The sequence below is a fragment of the Neofelis nebulosa genome, chromosome 17 (assembly GCF_028018385.1).
Source record: "Neofelis nebulosa isolate mNeoNeb1 chromosome 17, mNeoNeb1.pri, whole genome shotgun sequence".
In the NCBI taxonomy this organism is placed as follows: Eukaryota; Metazoa; Chordata; class Mammalia; order Carnivora; family Felidae; genus Neofelis; species Neofelis nebulosa.
The window spans coordinates 29,042,050-29,060,230 of NC_080798.1; the positions used below are offsets into that span (position 1 = coordinate 29,042,050).

Below are 18,181 nucleotides of genomic sequence, written 5' to 3' on the forward strand. Positions count from 1 at the left end.
TTTTATTTATAAGATGTAAAATACTAAAAATTTAAATGTTTGCATGCTAGTGAATGCTACTTTGGGGGAGGTTGTTAAAATAAACAGCCTCCGCCCCTTAGTTCCAGTACATGTGGAGTTGATGTGGGGAAGTCACACCTTTTCACCAGGGAAGGTCTAAGCATACATTCTGGAAGGAAACGCAGTGAGGACTTCATGCTGGAGTCAGGAATTTCTTAAATGATCAGTTGTGGGCAGAAGCGCTGCTTAGCCCACCCTTTTCCTGATGGAGTTCTCGGGACAGGATTCCGTGATGACGGAATTCTGAGAAAGGGTGAACCAGAAACCAATTGTAGAAACCATAATGCTGCGTATGCTGTGCTGCACGGTGCAGAATAACGTATATCGAAGCATTTCTTTTTCAGGAAGATGAATGTGCGGGCTGTACAGACGGAACCTTTCGGGGCACACGGTACTTCACTTGTGCCCTGAAGAAGGCGCTGTTTGTTAAGCTGAAGAGCTGCAGGCCCGACTCGAGATTTGCATCCCTGCAGCCAGTTTCCAATCAGATCGAACGCTGTAACTCGCTGGGTATTTGATGCCTTTCATTTCCTTACAAATCTGCAATAACTCTGGTTCTGATCTCAGGCCATTTTGCAGTAGGCCACAGTGACAGCGTTTCAATATACTTCTGGCCTACGTTCATCAGGCTTGTAAATCAGTTAAAATTGCTGCTTGGTGTCTAAGAGAGTGACTGGTCCCAAGAGGGGACTTTTGAAAAAAGTATTAGTCAGGAAAACAGTTTTCTCTTCCTGTTGGTTTCTGGCATTTAATTAAAAAACAATTTTTGAGAGAAAGAGAGAGTACAAGCAGGGGAGGGGTCGAGAGAGAGGGGAACACAGAATCGAAGCGGGGTTCAGGCTCTGAGCCGTCAGCACAAAGCCGGATGCAGGGCTCGAACTGTGCTCTGCGAGATCATGACCTGAGCCGAAGTCAGACACTTAACCGATAGAGCCACCCACGCGCCCCTGCCGGCATTTAATTTTTAAAAACACAGAGGTAGAAATTGAAATGTGGCCTTCTTTTGGCCCTGACTACCTTCCCGATGTATCATAAAAGCATATCAATAACCATATCTGATTAAGAAGGTCAGCATTATTATATGAAGCAGTTTTAGATTGATTGATAAAGGACAGATCCCCTTCATCACTTGTAACGGGTGACAGTTTCTTGATGTTCTCCCTTTCCAGTTTTGGGTAATGGTCGTGAAGCATCTTGAGGGTTAAGTGACTATCAGTAGGAAAGCCATCTTTATGAAGAACATTTTTCCTTACAGTTGAAGTACATTTTTTTCCAAAACTTTGGAAATTTTTGTTTTCTGACTTGAAGACGAAGCATCTCAGACCAATAAAATATTTGGGGAACAAAATATTTTACTTGGCACATGTTGTTTATACACTACTGAGTACTCTAAGGTGTTTTTTAAATGGTGGAGGAAGTGGGGCGCCTGGGTGGCTCAGTCGGTTAAGTGTCCGGCTTCGGCTCAGGTCGTGATCTCGCGGTTTGTGGGTTCGAGCCCCGCGTCGGGCTCTGTGCTGACAGCTCGGAGCCTGGAGCCCGCTTCGGATTCTGTGTCTCCCTCTCTCTCTCCGCCCCACCCTCACTCGCACTCTGTCTCTCTCTCTCTCTCTCTCAAAAATAAATAAACATTGAAAAAAACTAAAAAAATTTAAGCGGTGGAAGAAGTGAGATTGAAAATGAACAACACCATTGTCACTGGCCACGCTGAAGAACCATGAAACCAAACCCACCTCTAACTTAGTTTTAAGTTGGGAAACAGATTTTGCCTCACAATACAAAAATGTATCTTAAAACGAAGAAGTCCATCAGAGTACATGGTGTAGTAGTCGAAAAGGATGCTTTTCATTTTCATTTTTATGTTGGCAGCATTCGGAGGCTACTTGAGTGAAGTAGTGGAAGAAAATACCCCACCCAAAATGGAAAAAGAAGGTTTAGAGATAATGATTGGAAAGAAGAAGGGTATCCAGGGTCATTACAATTCTTGTTACTTAGACTCAACCTTATTCTGGTAAGTTTCAAATTAGCGCGGAGACACGTGTGCACGTGCGTGTGCGTGAGAGGAGCCGCTAACTGCCTCTGAGTAAAGAAACTGGGTGGCTGGAGAACAGGGAAAAAGGGAGGTTTACATTTCACTGTATACCCTTGGAAGCTACTGAACATCGTCCCAGGGTGCTCGTATTAGCAAATTAATATAAAAGTAATGTGGCGAATGATCAGTAAGAACGATAGTGTTATAGGTGGGACAGATATTCTGAGAGTGTCTGGGAAACCGTGTAACTGAAGACTGAGTACAGTATCTTTGTCACGTATCAGACAACATGACTTGATAAGTCATTGGCTGCTTATGTGTTTGCGTAAGGAAGAAGTGTTTGCTTCCTTCGCTAGGTGGAGGCAATTGTAAGGCAACTTTATGTTAAAGAATTACTTTCAGTAGAAGCACAGATGCCCTCGTATACGTAGTTGATTCCAAAGTCCAACGACTTAATGTGACAAGAATTTTTACGCTGAGACGGAACCACGTACGTTGCCAGTTTAGTTGAGCATAAGTGGCCAGGTCTATACAGCCACATTGTAAGAATTAGGAAGTTAATTGGGGTGTTAACATTTTAAAAGTGGGAAGAAGAATCAACATGGTGGGCTATTGGGCAGGATACTGTCCGTCTCTTCAGTGTGTGGACAAAACAAGCCTTACGGAATTGATGCAGTCCTTTTTAGATTTCGTGATACAAATTTTGTATCAGCCAAATTTCCGTTTTCTTTGGTCCCAGCAAGTCACTGCTGTTAGTCGCTCACAAGTGATTTTGGCATTCAAAGAAATTTATATTTCTGCAAAGGGCTGCAGGGAGAGAGTAGTGTGATATCTAGTGTAGGTTGTCATTGTATGTGTGCGTGCCTTGAGAAGTAGTTCCCGACTTCCTCCTCTGTTGGGTGTCGACTTTGACTCAGATTTGTAGGCCCCTTTTCAGCTTTTGCAAAGAAGTTCTCTTAATATTCTTAAGGCCTATTTTTATCCTTTAACACGGTCAGTCTATATTGTGCTTTCTCAAGATTGGTGTTTTTAACATGGAAGGATCTCTAGCCCCTGTTGATTGAACCACAGGAACCTTAGCAGGTGTCTTTGGTACCTGTGTTAACGAAAAGCACGAATTTGTAAGGTTCCTTGTTCTCCAGACTTGGTTGTTTTTTCTCTCGTTACATTCTTTTTAGTATCTGTGTCCCCAAACGTAACGTGTACAGAATAAGGAAAACTATTCCTTTTATTTTACAGCTTGTTTGCTTTTAGTTCTGTCCTGGACACTGTGCTACTTAGACCTAAAGAAAAGAATGATGTAGAATATTATAGTGAAACGCAAGAGCTACTGAGGACGGAAATCGTGAATCCTCTGAGAATGTAAGCAGAAGACCCAGAATTGTTTTGCCTTTCGATGGTGTCCAGTGCTCTGTTGTTTGGTACAATAAGTAATTCACACCTGCTTTCATTTATTAAGGGATGGGTGGAAATTCGTTCCCTCGATAAAGCATTTACAGATTTTTAACCTTTACTGTCTTATTTAATTTCTCCCATCTGGTCACGGTGTAGCACATAGTGTTTGCCATTAAATGATGAAACCATTTTGGTACAGTATAGTACAATTTAGTAATTGCAGTAGGTTCGAAAAGCTGATAAGAAGTACTTGTCTTCTGCTCGAGCTTATTCCAGCCGTGTGCCTAACAGTACACCCTCTGGTCTAATTCGCATGTCTGGCTTCTTAAACTTAATTTTATCTGGAAAAAAAAGGAGCAAAGGAAATTTTTATTTAATTTTTTATTTTATTTTAGAGAGGGAGAGAGAGGCAGGGCTTGAGCAGGGGAGAGGGGCAGAGAGGGGGAGAGAGAATCGGCGTGGAGCCTGACATGGGGCTTGGTTCCATGACCCTGATCATGACCTGAGCCAAAATCAGGAGTCAGACGCTCAAGTGACGGCCAGATGCCCCATAGAAAATTTTAATTTGTAGAATAGCTAGTGTTGAATACTCTTGTGTTGGAAACAGATGAGGTGTATTTTATTAACACATTTCTTGGTTAAAGGAATCCATTTAGGCCTCCCTGTACATTGCTTAAAAAAATGATGTTTTTGGTCATTTCCTAGTTTGTGAATTATAAATATGTCTTTGGTCACTGAAAGCAATTTGTAATGATACAGGCACAAGTAATAAGACATTAAGTAAAGACTTTTCATAAGTGGTGGTAGCAGGGATACATGATAATGCCACATTGTAAAATTTAAACTATGAAGTTAGGGCCATACATTATAAAAGACATCTGTTCACTCAGGAATATAGAGAGCCACCTATGGAATTTAAAGTCCATATTAAGATGAATTTTTAAGTCTTGTGGCACATTTTTATCGTTTAACAATTAAAATTTAAAAGAGTTTGAGGGGTGCATGGGTGGCTCAGTCACTTGAGTGTCTGACCCTTGAGTTTGGCTCAGGTCATGATCTCACGGTTCGTGGGTTTGAGCCCCACATTGGTCTCTGAGCTGGCAGCATGGAGCCTGCCTATGATTCTCTTCCCTCTCCCTCTCTCATGCTCACTTGCTATCTCTCTCAAATAAATAAAACTTAAAGAATTGTTTGATACAAGATTTTGATGAAAACATGCAAAATACTGAACTATAAAGAGCATTCAGAATGGCCTACTATGTAACATGGCGAAGAAAGTAAATTATAAGGGAATAAATTTCTCTACTTCTGTCTTTTGTTTTCTTTACATTCTGTAATGGTGAAAATAACTTTTTTTTTTTTTTTTTTTTTTTACCCTTTAAGATAATTATGAGGCTTGATTTTTACATCAGTTATTTTATCTTATGCAAATTTTTAAATATACCCTCCGTTTCCTTCCCCAAGTAATTGATAATGGAACAAGACAGATCAAATCCAAAACTGAGTCATGTTACCACTTCCTTCCTTCCGTCCCAGATACCCTAAGTCCATCAATAGACATTACTTGGATACTGTTGTCCGTCCAGTTGAGAATCATGATTAACCAGACTCTGTCGCCCTGTCCACAGCAAGGACCTTGTTGTGATCGAGATTCCCTGTGTCTGCAGTGTTCGTACCTGTATTATAGCTGAATGGTTTTATTTGGAACTGAAACCCCTGCTCTCTCTATTTCAAGCTTCTCAAAGGCAGAGATCCTTTTTTTCCACCTTATTCTTTTCGTATTCCCAGAGGCTGACAGGTTAGATTACTGTATAAGTGGTAGGTGCCCAGTATATGTTGGTTGCAAAGGGTTAATGAGTGAGTGAAGAGTCAATATACAAAATGGATATAAGATTAGCTAGTCCCCATTTTTCTCGTTAAACATGTGGTGGCCTCTAAGGTTTCTTCTGAAGGCGTTTTTAGCATAGAATTTTGTCAGGGATTAACCTGAATGTATTAAATGTGTCCTGTATTCAGACAAAGATGAGAGAAAATGTCATGCACTCATGCACGTGATGACCGGCTTGATGGCACACCTTCAATAGTTTCTTATCAGTGCCCTTTGCCATTCCCTTTGGTGGCTTTTTTGGCCTTTAGTATTAAAAGGACTCTCTCTTTAAGTTGTTTTTTAAAGTAAATGCTTTGCTTTCTTAAGCAAATAGTATTAAAAGACCAGTCTTGGGCAGGGGGCAGCGCCTGGTGGCTCAGTCTGACTTCAGCTCAGGTCATGATCTCACAATTCATGGGTTCAAGCCCCGCATAGGGCTCTGTGCTGACAGCTCAGCGACTGGAGCCTGCTTCGGATTCTGTGTCACCCTCTCTCTCCACCCCTCCCCCACTCATGCTCGCTCTCTCTCTCTCTCTCTCTCTCTCTCTCTCAAATAAATAAACATTAAAAAAATTTAAAAAAATAATCAATAAAAGACCAATCATTGTACTGTAAAAATGCTTTTTCTGTATTAGTATATGACAGCTGTTTTTAAGGCATAGTAGTTAGTGTCTGGGATAATTCTGATGCTAGATTTTTAACTTGCAAGCGTCAAGAAGTAGCCTGTAATTGTGATTTTCAAAATAATTGTCTAGCCTATTAATTTATGTATGACATGTTGGAATTATAGAAGAATGTGATTATCAAAAGTGCTATACTAATTTAATGTATATGCCAGTACTAATTGTTTGTTATCCACGTAGATATGGATATGTGTGTGCAACAAAGATTATGAAACTGAGGAAAATACTTGAAAAAGTTGAGGCTGCATCAGGATTTACCTCGGAAGAAAAAGGTGACTCTTAATTTATAGGATATGCATTCAAAATAACTTGAAAGCATATGCTAAATTATTGGTGGAAATGTGTGTCTCTGTAGCTTTGGGGGTTTTATTTTTAAACTAGAACTTCCTTTCCATGTGATGTGCGTTTTTAAAAAAGTTTTTACCTAAATTCCAGTTAGTTAACATACAGTGTAATATTAGTTTCTATGGGCTGTGCAGTTTTGTCCCCTTTTTGTAAAATGCTTTACCTCTTCTAAAAGTGAGTGATACATGGGAAGCTGTCTAGTTGCAGGACCTTAAGGGAAGAAATAGGTTTTTTCTTTCCTTCCAGTGTGATATTGGCATTGTTTCCCTTTCTGTGCTGAAGGGTTGCATTGGGTCTGTCCCCAGTTTTCCAGGTAGCTTTTCTTGTTATAAAGGGAGTCAAAAAATGGCTAACTGGAATGAAGCTTATGGTCAGAGACCATATTTTAATCTATTCTGAGCTAATGGATTTGCTCAGAGATTCAGCTCCTGACTGTGAACATGTAAGCAGCACACTGTCACCAGCTGTAATGTTAAGAGACTTGATAATTCGTTAACTCACAGGAAAAAAACAAAGTTACATTTCCAGTTTTATTCTACTTACCCCCTCAGAAGAAATTAAGGTGATTTCATTATACATGAATTATTATACCTTTTCATATGCAGTAAAGTTATAACAAAATTAGACTGTCGTACTTTATCATAATTATTTAAATACGCTTTATGTTTTTCATAGGCAGGAAAACTTGAGAACTGTGCTTTTAATTAAAACAAATTGATTATGAAAATGAAGTCAGAATAAGAATATAACTATTATGAAAGAATAATTAAAAATTTTTTCTGTGACTTGAGTTTTTATTTTCTTCTAGATCCTGAAGAGTTCTTGAATATCCTGTTTCATCATATTTTAAGGGTAGAACCATTGTTAAAAATAAGGTAACTTTTAAATTATTACGGAAGCATTGGAAAAAATAGTCTTCATTTTCTCTGCTGTCATTCCATAGAAATGATTTCTTTAGTGATTACATAATATTGTATTTGTTTAGGAATCTTAATATGCTAGGTTCCTACAATGCAAATTAATTTAACTATTTAATTAATTTGATCATTGTCCTCGCCATAGTATCATACTTAACTGGAAGAATGAATCCAGCGTAAATTTGTGCTTTTAATTTTAACCCTAGTAATATCATTGCAAATCATTTTCTTATAAATCTGAACGTATCTTATAATTTAATCAATGAAAGGTTCTAAGGGAAATTAAAGATTCTAAGAGAATCTTATTCTCCCATCCAAGTACTAACCAGCCCCGACCCTGCTTAGCTTCCGAGATAAGACGAGATCGGGCGCGTTCAGGGTGGTACGTCCATAGACAAGAGAGAATCTTATTCTAACCCAATGAGATACCACGAGAATATGGTTTTGACTATCTATCACTCACGAGAATTAATTTAGCCTCATAGTAGCTCTCTTGTTCCCTGTTTTGTAACTTACCTTTTTTTCTCCTCTGTCTTGAATGACAGTCTTGAATCTGATGCACCCAGGTTCTTAGTGAGATATTCTAAATGGATGAACTTTGTGGATGGTTTCATGTTCACAGTGTACATGCTGGACCCTTTTACAGTGTAGCTTGGGTTTCTCTGTTGAAAATCTTGCTCATTGGGGCGCCTGGGTGGCTCAGTCGGTTGAGTGTCCGACTTCAGCTCAGGTCATGATCTCACTGTTAGTGAGTTTGAGACCCATGTTGGGCTCACCGAAGCCTAGAGGCCGTTTGATCCTCTGTCCTGCCCCTCTCTCTGCCCTTCCCCTGCTCATGCTCTCCCTCTCAAAAATGAATAAACATTTCAAAAAAAAAAAAAAAGTCTTGCTGATTTACTATTTACTTCCCTAAGAGCTAATCACAGACAAATACTCTTACTTATCTTTGGGTCCTAAGTGATGTTGTTTGATGCTAGTGTTGAATTGATGGATGAGAAGGAAGGGAAGGAGGACAATACCACAGTTACAGTTTGATACTGTTTTGGAAGTTCTAACTAATGAAATAAGACATGATACATAAACGTCAAGAATACATATTTATTATCTATTCAAAGATGGTAATAGCTATATGAACACCTAGAGAATCCTAGAGAATTGTTCAGAAACTGCTAGAATTGACAAAAAACCTTGTAATTTGACCATGTAGAGAGCAATCATGGAGAAATCAATAGCACTTCAATATGTCTTCTAGCAAATATGAGAAAGGGACACTTTCATACTTCATAAAAGTACAAAATGCCGAGAAATCAATTTTATTGAGATGGGTTTTTAAAAACCCATCACAGAGCTAAAAGGTGATTTGATTAATTAGGGAAAAAAGATTGTATTCCAGGTAAAAATATTAAATTACTTAAAGATGTTAATTTTTGTAGAATCACTTGCACATAAGCAAGATCTTAACTTTTTTTTTTTGAACTCAGTGAAGTGACTTTAGAGTTCTTTACAGGATGAAATGGGTGAAAACATTGAAGTTTGAAGGTTTTTTAAAAAAGAGTTCTATTAAAAGCTCTAAGGCAAAGCAATAGACATAAAACAGTGTGATACTATATAAAAGTAGAAATGTGGATCAACAGACCTGAATAGAAAGCTCAAAAATAGAATTTCAGTATAAGTCAGCTTTCAAACACAAATGAGGAAAGAAAGCTGTGTTTGATACATGATATAGGAAATCTAACAGGCAATTTGGGAGAAAAAAGTCACTTTTTCTTCTTGAAGAAATAAATTTCAGATGATCAAAACAGTTATCTTTTCTTTTTTTTTTTTTTTTTTTTTTTTTTGGTAGCCTAACACACCCTAGGTATGTAATAGACTCTGGTAATAACCTAGGATGAAGACAGCTATGATTCTCAGAGGGTAAGGAGGGCCAGACACATGTAGGAGTGCATCTCAGTGCTTGAAGGTCTTGTGCAGTTTGAAGAGGGCTCTGGAAAGTTCTGACACCCCTTGAAGGGGTCACTGTTCCCCTTCCCCTTCAGCAGCCTCTTCATGTGGAGAATCACTGGTTTAAAGATCATAAGAAGATATAAAAAGATGCTTTAAATGTTAGCCCTTCTTTTCCAAGTGTCATTCTTCACCTGTGTACCCCTTTCTGGTGGGGAGTCAGCTGATGTAACAAATAAGGGGAGGATTACTGTAAAATCTGAAATAGTGGAACAGTCTGAGAGGCTGCATGGTAGTCTTAGAGGACTGAAGTGGCAAAGGACTTAGCTACCCAGGGGGATAAATGCGGATTTGATAACCAACATAATCAAATAAACAAAAATAGAATTCCCAGAAACAGAGCTTTAAAAATGTCTATCTCCACATATATACCTTTATGGCCGGGAGGGGGGTACGTCACTGAATGCAGTATGTACAGCTGAAGAAAGAATTGCTCATTTGGAAGATCAATCTGAAGAAAGTACCTGGAATGTAGCCCAAAGGGAAAAGAAGTTGGCAAACGAGAGAGGATAAAAGACATGGAAGACAGATTCTTAGTGCAGTTCTAGAAGGAGACGTGAGAGAGAATGGGGAAGAAGAAGTAGTTTGATAGTTACTAACTGAAGGTTTCCCAGAATTGGGGGCAGACTTAAGTTCTAAGAAGAAAGATGCACAGAATTCCTGAGCTAGAAGAACCAGGACTGAATTGTCTAACTCAGTGACTTATCACAGGATGTACTGTAGTAAGTCCAAGCTGAATTTAGAATAAAGGAGTAGTATGCAAGAAACAAGGACGAGCCAAGGTCGTAAATGTGGGTAAACTAAGCCTTCATACTCAAAAAACAATGGTAATGATAGTAGGGGTCATGGTGACTAATTCTGTGTGGGGCGTTAAAGAGAAGGTGAAACTAAAATCATAGCCACCAACGAGAGGATAGGGCACGGAGGTGAAGCGTGCCAAGAAAAGTAATGGAATCAAATCGGCAACAAGAAGCGAAGATACAGGACAATTGTCAGGTTGTGTTACCGAGTACTTCTCATTATAGAACATGGTCTGGGTATTCTTATTACACAGATATATTCTATTCCACAGTGCAAGATAACCCAGAACCTGTAAAGAATTTTAGTGGCTACCCATTAAGGTCTGTGTTGTGAAGGTAGACAGACCGATATCCTACAATTCCACGAATGTTTTTATCTTCTCCGTCGATGTCTGTTTTATTCTAAGGCTATTGTAACCTTTGTACCCTTCTGCTTCTAGATTTTCTTAGTGGAAAACAAGCAATCTAAATTTGCAGTGTTGTACAATAGCACCAGCTTTCTTGTCATTCTTGTATTTGTGTGTCTTAATGACCAGCTAATTACTCTAGGGTTTTAGCCTTCTAAAACTACAGTAATGAGACTTGAGTGCTTGCTGGGTTTGTTTTTTTTTTTTTTCCCCTCCCCAGCCTCCACCCAGGCTCCTAAGCCTTCTGCTTCAATATCACAAAGCTGTTGGTCTTACAGAGTCACTTCTGGCTCTCTTCTCTCAATGTGGGTTCCCATCAACCACGATTCTCCTTCCTTGTCACCGTTACTATTTCAAGTTCTCACGACTACTGACCTCTGCTGCTTTATGCTTTCTTAGTTTCCTGTCTTATTTTTTTTCCTGTTCCCTGTAAAATTTTTTTATGCTTTTGGCTTTCACAGAAAAATGCTGGTCTCCTACAGTCATCAACAACCAATTAAAATACCGATAACAGCATAACCTTCAGGTTTTTTGATTATCATTTGTGTTTATTTGTGGTGGGTTCTCATGAATCTCCTGGATTTGTTAACAAATAAGTTTTGTTTATTTCAGGTGTAAGTTGCTTTGGAAAACTGAGGGTTTCTGAAGGTTTGTCTCTGAATAGCTGTTTCATTATGAAAACCATGTTAGTAATTTTCTATAAAAACTTGAAATCTAGCTAAAAGTAGGCTAATTCTGTACCCAGAAATTCTGCTGAAAAGATAAATCATACACTTAAAGATAATTGATCCTTTTGGTAGAGTTCGTTTTAAAGGCTAATGGCATTCTCTAGTAAAATATGTAAAAGCAAAATGTTTAATATAATGGTAACACTGTGATTGGCGCATGGAAGGAGCTTACTTGGCCTTTGTTGAATAAATGAGCGACCGTCTAAAGAGACAGCATGCTTTCGTGGAAGGAATAATAAGTGGTTGGTAGGGCACCTGGTTGCCACACGTAGTGCTGCTTTAAGTTGCCGGGAAGCAATGATTATTTTTCCCTAGATCTCCAGGCCTTCATTTCAGAAATGAAAAGTTTGGTCTAGAAGGACTTCGAGGGTCTGCCCCATTCAGATATATAAGAGTTTGTTTTCCTGTTTCAAGCATTAAATGCAGTTTAACTTTTAAACACTCAGTCAATAGTTTAATGGATTGTCGATTAAAAATGATTTTTAGATGTGGACTGATACATTGAAACCAAGTTAGCTTCTGGTTATTAGTGTTCATACAGTGCTTCTTTGACTGCACATGGTATTCCCTTATTTTTCTGCTGATCACTACGGGAACTTTTGAATATGAAACCTGAAGTAAGAACTCACTGTGAAGGTTTTATGCAAAGTACACTTAACCTGAATTACTGTCTTTCACCTGGTGTTCCGCCTACCCAGGATTACACCTGCAACCTCATACGTCCTCTGTCCTCAAATGCTGCTGGGACAGCTTCACATTCTCATTTAAGCATTTTGTAAATAAATGGTTTTTTCCTGTGTGCTTTTAGATCAGCAGGTCAAAAAGTGCAAGATTGTTACTTCTATCAAATTTTCATGGAAAAAAATGAGAAAGTTGGAGTGCCTACAATTCAGCAATTGTTAGAATGGTCTTTTATCAACAGTAACCTGAAGTTTGCAGAGGTTAGTGATGATCGTATTTTATGTGACAGTCCTTGGTATTTTTAAGACTACTACTAGATTCGATAACTGTTAATCTTGCCCCATTGAGAACACACAAACGGTTAGCAAAACACAAATTAAAAAAGAAAAAAGTTCAGAGTTTCAGTTGTGTCCTTGTAGAAAACGTCTTAGAATTAAGATTGAACTTTTTGGATTTTTGGTGCCAAAGAAAATATAAAACTAATTTGTAACTTGAAAACTTTTAAGTAGTATTTAAAGCAAAGGGAAGACTTACGATTTTTTAAAAATTGTCATTCATTTTACCCAGCTTAATATTTAACGTAAACATATCAGCCAAGTATATCAAAAAAGAATGTTTACTTTTCCTTCAACAAGAGACAAATTCACTTATATTGGTCTGTTAATGAACAAGTGATAGAAATTATTTTTCTTCTGCTGTTTACTGAATATCTTCATGATCTTAGTAGTACATGCTTGTGGTTCATTTTTATTGTATTTGTTTCTGAAAGAATGTTCTGGTAAAGCTTTGAACAGTTACAGTTATCTGTTGAAATACAAGGAATGGTGTCCTTCGGTGACAACAGCTTCTTTATTGTACTTGTCAAAACAAGTTTTCTTTCTTTCTCTTTCTCTTTCTCTTTCTCTTTCTCTTTCTCTTTCTCTTTCTCTTTCTCTTTCTCTTTCTCTTTCTCTTTCTCTCTCTCTCTCTCTCTCTCTCTCTCTCTCTCTCTCTCTCTCTGTCTCTCTCTCTCTGTCTCTCTCTCTCTGTCTCTTTCCGAAGCAGGCTCCAGGCCCTGAGATGTCAGCATAGAGCCCGACGCAGGGCTCAAACTCACGAACCGGAAGATCATGACCTGAGCCGAAGTCGGATGCTGAGACACCCAGGCGCCCCTCAAAACAAGTTTTCTAAAACGTTGATTTTAAATATAAACCCACAGTAGAATGTTAGATTGTCATCTTACTCTTAGTGACCCAGGGTTGTGGAACTGCCTGACCTCTGGGTGTCCATGGAAGGGATCCTGAAAATATGCAGCTCATTGGTGCCCTGCCCTGACGCTCCACTTTCAGGCTCAGATCCCATTCGCAGGCCATCGATGTCATGGCGGCACCACACCCCGGGGTGCCAGCCATGGCTGCTTCAGTTTCATAGGGAACATTTTTTTTCAGCACTTTGATTCTAAAAATATATATATCTTGTTTTTAGGCACCATCATGTCTCATTATTCAGATGCCTCGATTTGGAAAAGACTTTAAACTGTTTAAAAAAATTTTTCCTTCCCTGGAATTAAATATAACTGATTTACTTGAAGACAGTAAGTATAAGATTTTTTGTTTGTTTTTCAAAAAAATTTTTTAACGTTTATTTTTGAGAGAGAGAGAAAGCACGCGCGCATGCATGAGCAAGTGAGGGAGGGGCAGAGAGAGAGAGGGAGATACAGAATCCGAAGCAGGTTCCAGGCTCTGAGCTGTCCGCACAGAGCCTGACGTGGGGCTGGAACCCACAGACTGCGAGATGAAGACCTGGGCCAAAGTCGGACGCTTAACCGACTGAACCACCCAGGGACCCCAGTTTTGTTTGTTTTTCAGAAATAGGCCAGTCTCACTAATTATGAGTAAGAGTCTTACAGGACGCAGTTCTTCTGAAAGGCAATTCAGTATCTTAAGAGCCTGGAAATATTAAGCTAGTACTTTCGGTCCTAGATATTCTGAGAAAATAATCAGAGACGGAAGTAAATATTCTCTATGCAAATGTATTTATTGTCACACGATTAAGAAATCAGAAACAATAGGAGAGGAGAGTAGTTAAATGAATTTTCGTGACTCTGTACAATGGAGTACTGCCATTATAATTCATGTTTGTGAAGACCAGAATGTAAGAAGGTGGTTATGATGTAAAGCTAAGTGAAAAGGTAAGTATGTTGATACTTCCTATAAGAGGAGACACGCACACGCACACTCACACACGGTTTATGTAAATATGGAGGTATAAGTCAGTCATCGGAGAAAACTCACAGTAGTGTGGACAGTGGTTGCCTCTTGCTAACTGAAATTGTAGATGTTTGTAGTTTTCTTTTTGTACTTTGCTGTATCTTTGAATTTTCATCAGTAGGCATTTTTTAATCATGTGAAAACACCCTAGAATATACTATTTTTAATTTTTTAAAACATTTATTTATTTATTTTGAGAGAGTGTGAGCAGGGGAGGGGCAGAGAGAGAGGAGAGAAAGAACCCCAAGCAGGCTCCACACTGTCAGCACAGAGCCCGACATGGAGCTTAATCCCACGAAGCGTGAGATCATGACCTGAGCTGAAACCAAGAGTTGGACACTTAACTGACTGAGCCATCTAGGTGTCCCTGCACTCACTTGAGGGGCACCTGGATGGCTCAGTTGGTTGAGCATCTGACTTCAGCTCAGGTCATGATCTCACGGTTTGTGAGTTCGAGCCCCGCGTCAGGCTCTATGCTGATGGCTCAGAACCTGGAGCCAGCTTCGGATTCTGTGTCTCCTTCTCTCTCTGTCCCTCCCCGACTTGTGCTCTGTCTCTGTCAAAAATAAATAAATGTAATAAAACAAATTTTTTTTAAATAAAAAATGGTCACTTGATCAGAGAAAATGTCTTTAAAGATATCCTGTGTCCAAGGAATACAGTAACATTTATGGGGACCGGGAAGGACAGACCTGTTTGAATCTAAGTCCTTAATAAAGCTTATACTTTTCCTTTTAACCCTTTTAATGGGAGAATACGTGTTTAAAGGCCCCCTGACCCCTCTCTCGCCCCTACCGCTTTAGCCCCCAGGCAGTGCCGGATCTGCGGGGGGCTCGCCATGTACGAGTGTAGAGAGTGTTATGATGATCCCGACATCTCAGCCGGAAACATCAAGCAGTTTTGTAAAACCTGCAACACCCAAGTAAGTGTGACTTCACTCAATGGATGTTCTCTTCTGAAATCGGAGATTATTTGAAGTTGGAAACATGTCAGGTTTTTGGAAAGTTTTCAGAGTCCTTATTAACTTGAATTCATAATCCAGTGGGATTGTTTACGTGTCTTCTGTTTACTTGGTGGACTTTTTACAAGTACTCGGTTGCTGTGTGCAGGGGTGGATTCAGTTAGGGTAAGTGGAGCCCCGTCGCCGGCAATACTGAGTCCGGCCCGTGAGCGACATTCCCTTCCTGTTCCGTTTCAGGTCCACCTTCATCCCAAGAGACTGAACCATAAATACAACCCAGTGTCACTTCCCAAAGATTTACCCGACTGGGACTGGAGGCACGGCTGCATCCCCTGCCAGAAGATGGAACTGTTTGCTGTTCTCTGCATAGAAACAAGCCACTATGTTGCTTTTGTGAAGTACGGGAAGGACGACTCTGCCTGGCTCTTCTTTGACAGCATGGCCGATCGAGATGGTAGCTGAAATACCTTTCTTCTCCCTGTGGCCCTTTTCTCCTTTGCGCTGGGATAGTTCGTGGTGGGTCGTCTGTGCTGAGTAGTAGAAGAGTGTGTGCGAAAAGCCTTCGAGAAGTATCTTGGGGACACAGGCTGACAGTCTCGAAATGCATAGACAGCATTACTAAACTAAGGAATAATATCGTTGTGATATTTTGACACACAGGTGATTTTTGTAAAAAGAATCCTAGAATTCGCATTTTACGGCTGAGAAGTTTTACTTTCGGCTTTGTCTTCTTTTACTTTCGCGCTCCTCCCATTTTCTGTTCAAGCCATGGTCACCGTTTATCGGGCGCCCATGTGCCGAGCTCTCTGGGAAGCACACTGAGTCTCCCACAAAATCCCTGCAGATGGGGATCACTCCTCTTTCTCTGTTGTTGAGGCTGAAGCTAAGGTGCCTAAGGTCACATGGTTTGTATTTAACGCCATCTTTCTGACCTCAGTGCTTATGTTTTTTATACTGAACTACGTCGTCTTCTAAATGACAAAGCAAAGACTAGAATAAATGTCTTCTTTGGAAAAATCAGCCTATTCTGCAGGTAACGTGTTTCTTCCCCAAATGGGGAGCATGCTACCCCTTCTAGGCCCTTCTCTGGGATGCATAGGCATTATTTAACAGATGCGTTAACGAGCCCACGTACAGTACCAGGGGCTCTACTGTAACTGACAAGCATCCCTATGTGAGACGTTGGGAAAGGCCATTGGGAGGGTAGGCCGGGAGAGGCTTTCGGGGGGCGCCTAGCACCACACCCCCCGGCGTTCTCATTCACTCTAATGACGTGTGAAGCAAAAGGTTTAAAATTTTTGGAAGTGCAATAGTGTTCATTTTGCTAGATCTGCTCTAAACTGGATGATCGCATGGTGAGACGTGTGGGGGTGCTTCTGTCTGGGAAGGGACACGGGATGCGAGGAGGCGGATGCGTGCTTACGTGTACGCGGCACTGTTCCCTAACTGAATACAGACAAACCTACAAAGCGGGTTTAGAACTTTGCTCAGGATCTGCCTCCTTTTACCAGCTTTATTCTGTTGGCCCCAGAATCCTCTCCAAGCCCAAGAAATGAGAACCGTCAAGAGTTAAAAAGAGGCTTTAGCGTTTAAAAGTCAGGAGTGAAACCAGGTCCTTCTGATCTGGAAAGTTAGCTTCCCTAAATTTAGAATTGTAAAATTGCTTTGGTAGGTCAGGGCAGCAGAAGGTTTAGAACTTTACTGCCCTAAATAGAGCTCTTCCTCTTTTCCGTAGGTGGTCAGAATGGCTTCAACATTCCTCAGGTTACCCCATGCCCGGAAGTAGGAGAGTACTTGAAAATGTCTCCGGAAGACCTACACTCCTTGGACTCCAGAAGAATCCAAGGCTGTGCGCGAAGACTTCTCTGTGATGCGTACATGTGCATGTACCAGAGTCCAACAATGAGTCTGTACAAATAAGTGGGGTCATCTGGGCAGGGGCGGAAACTGAATGCGAGGCTTTAGTGTTGCATTTTACCTGAGCTGGCAGTCTTGTTCAGCATCCATTGCCGGCAATGGATGCCTTTGTGGTGATGATCCTTCAGAAAAGGATTCCCGTGTTTAAAAAACAAATTGCTTTTGTGTTACTGAAGTATTTAATAAGAAGCCTTTTGCACTCTAGAAAGTATGTTTGTGTTGGTTTTTTAAGAAGTCTAAATGAAGTTATTAATCCCTGAAGCTTTAAGTTAAGTGCATTGATCATATGATATTTTTGGAAGCATAAAATTTTAATTGTGACAGTTTAAAACCTCTTTTAGTCCATTGAGAATGTAAATAAATGTGTCTTCTTTATGGACCAAGGATATGAAATCATTTTTCCTTTTAGCTAACGGTTGCCTTGAGGAAGAAATATTTTGGTTTTATTAAGTGTCTGCTTTCAATCCAGTTATTAAAATCGTACTGAGTTTGATTTGTTAATTCTTTCCTGTATACTGCTGGTTTCTGCATGTCAGCAATCTGCCAAGTTTCTGTGTTTCTGCAGTAGTGGTCAGAAAAATACTTAAATTCCATTCATGGTGTTGTTTTCTATTTGTTCTGCTTTTGAGATAGATCTAAGTGATCTTGTCATAAAACGTCTATTTTTGATGTAATTTTCCTGGGGATTAGACTGCACAGCAACTGAAGCTCTTCATTCATAGTTGTAACTGTCAGCTAAGAGGTTTTGGGGTTCTTTGTTTTTTGGTTTTTTGTTTTGTTTTTTTTGGGGGGGGGTTGTTAAGGAACTCTATTTTATGGAACCGGGCACAATGCATTTTATTAAAGGATTGGGGTGATAAATATATTTCTACACAAATATATGGTCCATCAGAAAATAAATTTGAATATAGACTACTCATTAAAACCTCCCTGAAGAGATGTGTTGTCTGTGTAAACCTCTCCTGTGGTAAGACCGTCCAGAACTTCAGTGAGCTCAGCCAGTCTACTCACTAAATGCAGTTTGATTGCGCAGGAGATAATGGCAGTTATGATATTTTATGGAAATGTTGGCAGCAGCTTTATCCTCCTTCTGATTACGTAGAAAATGGATGTTTTCTCAGCTAATGTCCACAGTGTATGT

The 18,181-nt window shown here is 39.8% G+C and overlaps 1 protein-coding gene across 7 annotated transcripts in view; it reads left to right on the forward strand.

Moving 5' to 3' along the window:
* CYLD (CYLD lysine 63 deubiquitinase) overlaps positions 1-17,979 on the forward strand; it is a 64,948-nt gene extending 46,969 nt beyond the window's left edge. For all 7 annotated transcript variants that reach the window (XM_058708265.1, XM_058708269.1, XM_058708270.1 and 4 more), the window contains 10 exons: positions 405-570; positions 1,927-2,068; positions 3,329-3,451; positions 6,215-6,306; positions 7,188-7,254; positions 12,041-12,173; positions 13,378-13,486; positions 14,966-15,084; positions 15,361-15,577; positions 16,859-17,979. In XM_058708265.1, the coding sequence (XP_058564248.1) occupies positions 405-570; positions 1,927-2,068; positions 3,329-3,451; positions 6,215-6,306; positions 7,188-7,254; positions 12,041-12,173; positions 13,378-13,486; positions 14,966-15,084; positions 15,361-15,577; positions 16,859-17,043 (1,353 nt within the window). In that variant the 3' untranslated portion in view covers positions 17,044-17,979. The remainder of the gene's footprint in view (positions 1-404; positions 571-1,926; positions 2,069-3,328; positions 3,452-6,214; positions 6,307-7,187; positions 7,255-12,040; positions 12,174-13,377; positions 13,487-14,965; positions 15,085-15,360; positions 15,578-16,858) is intronic.
* The last annotated feature ends 202 nt before the right edge of the window (positions 17,980-18,181 follow it).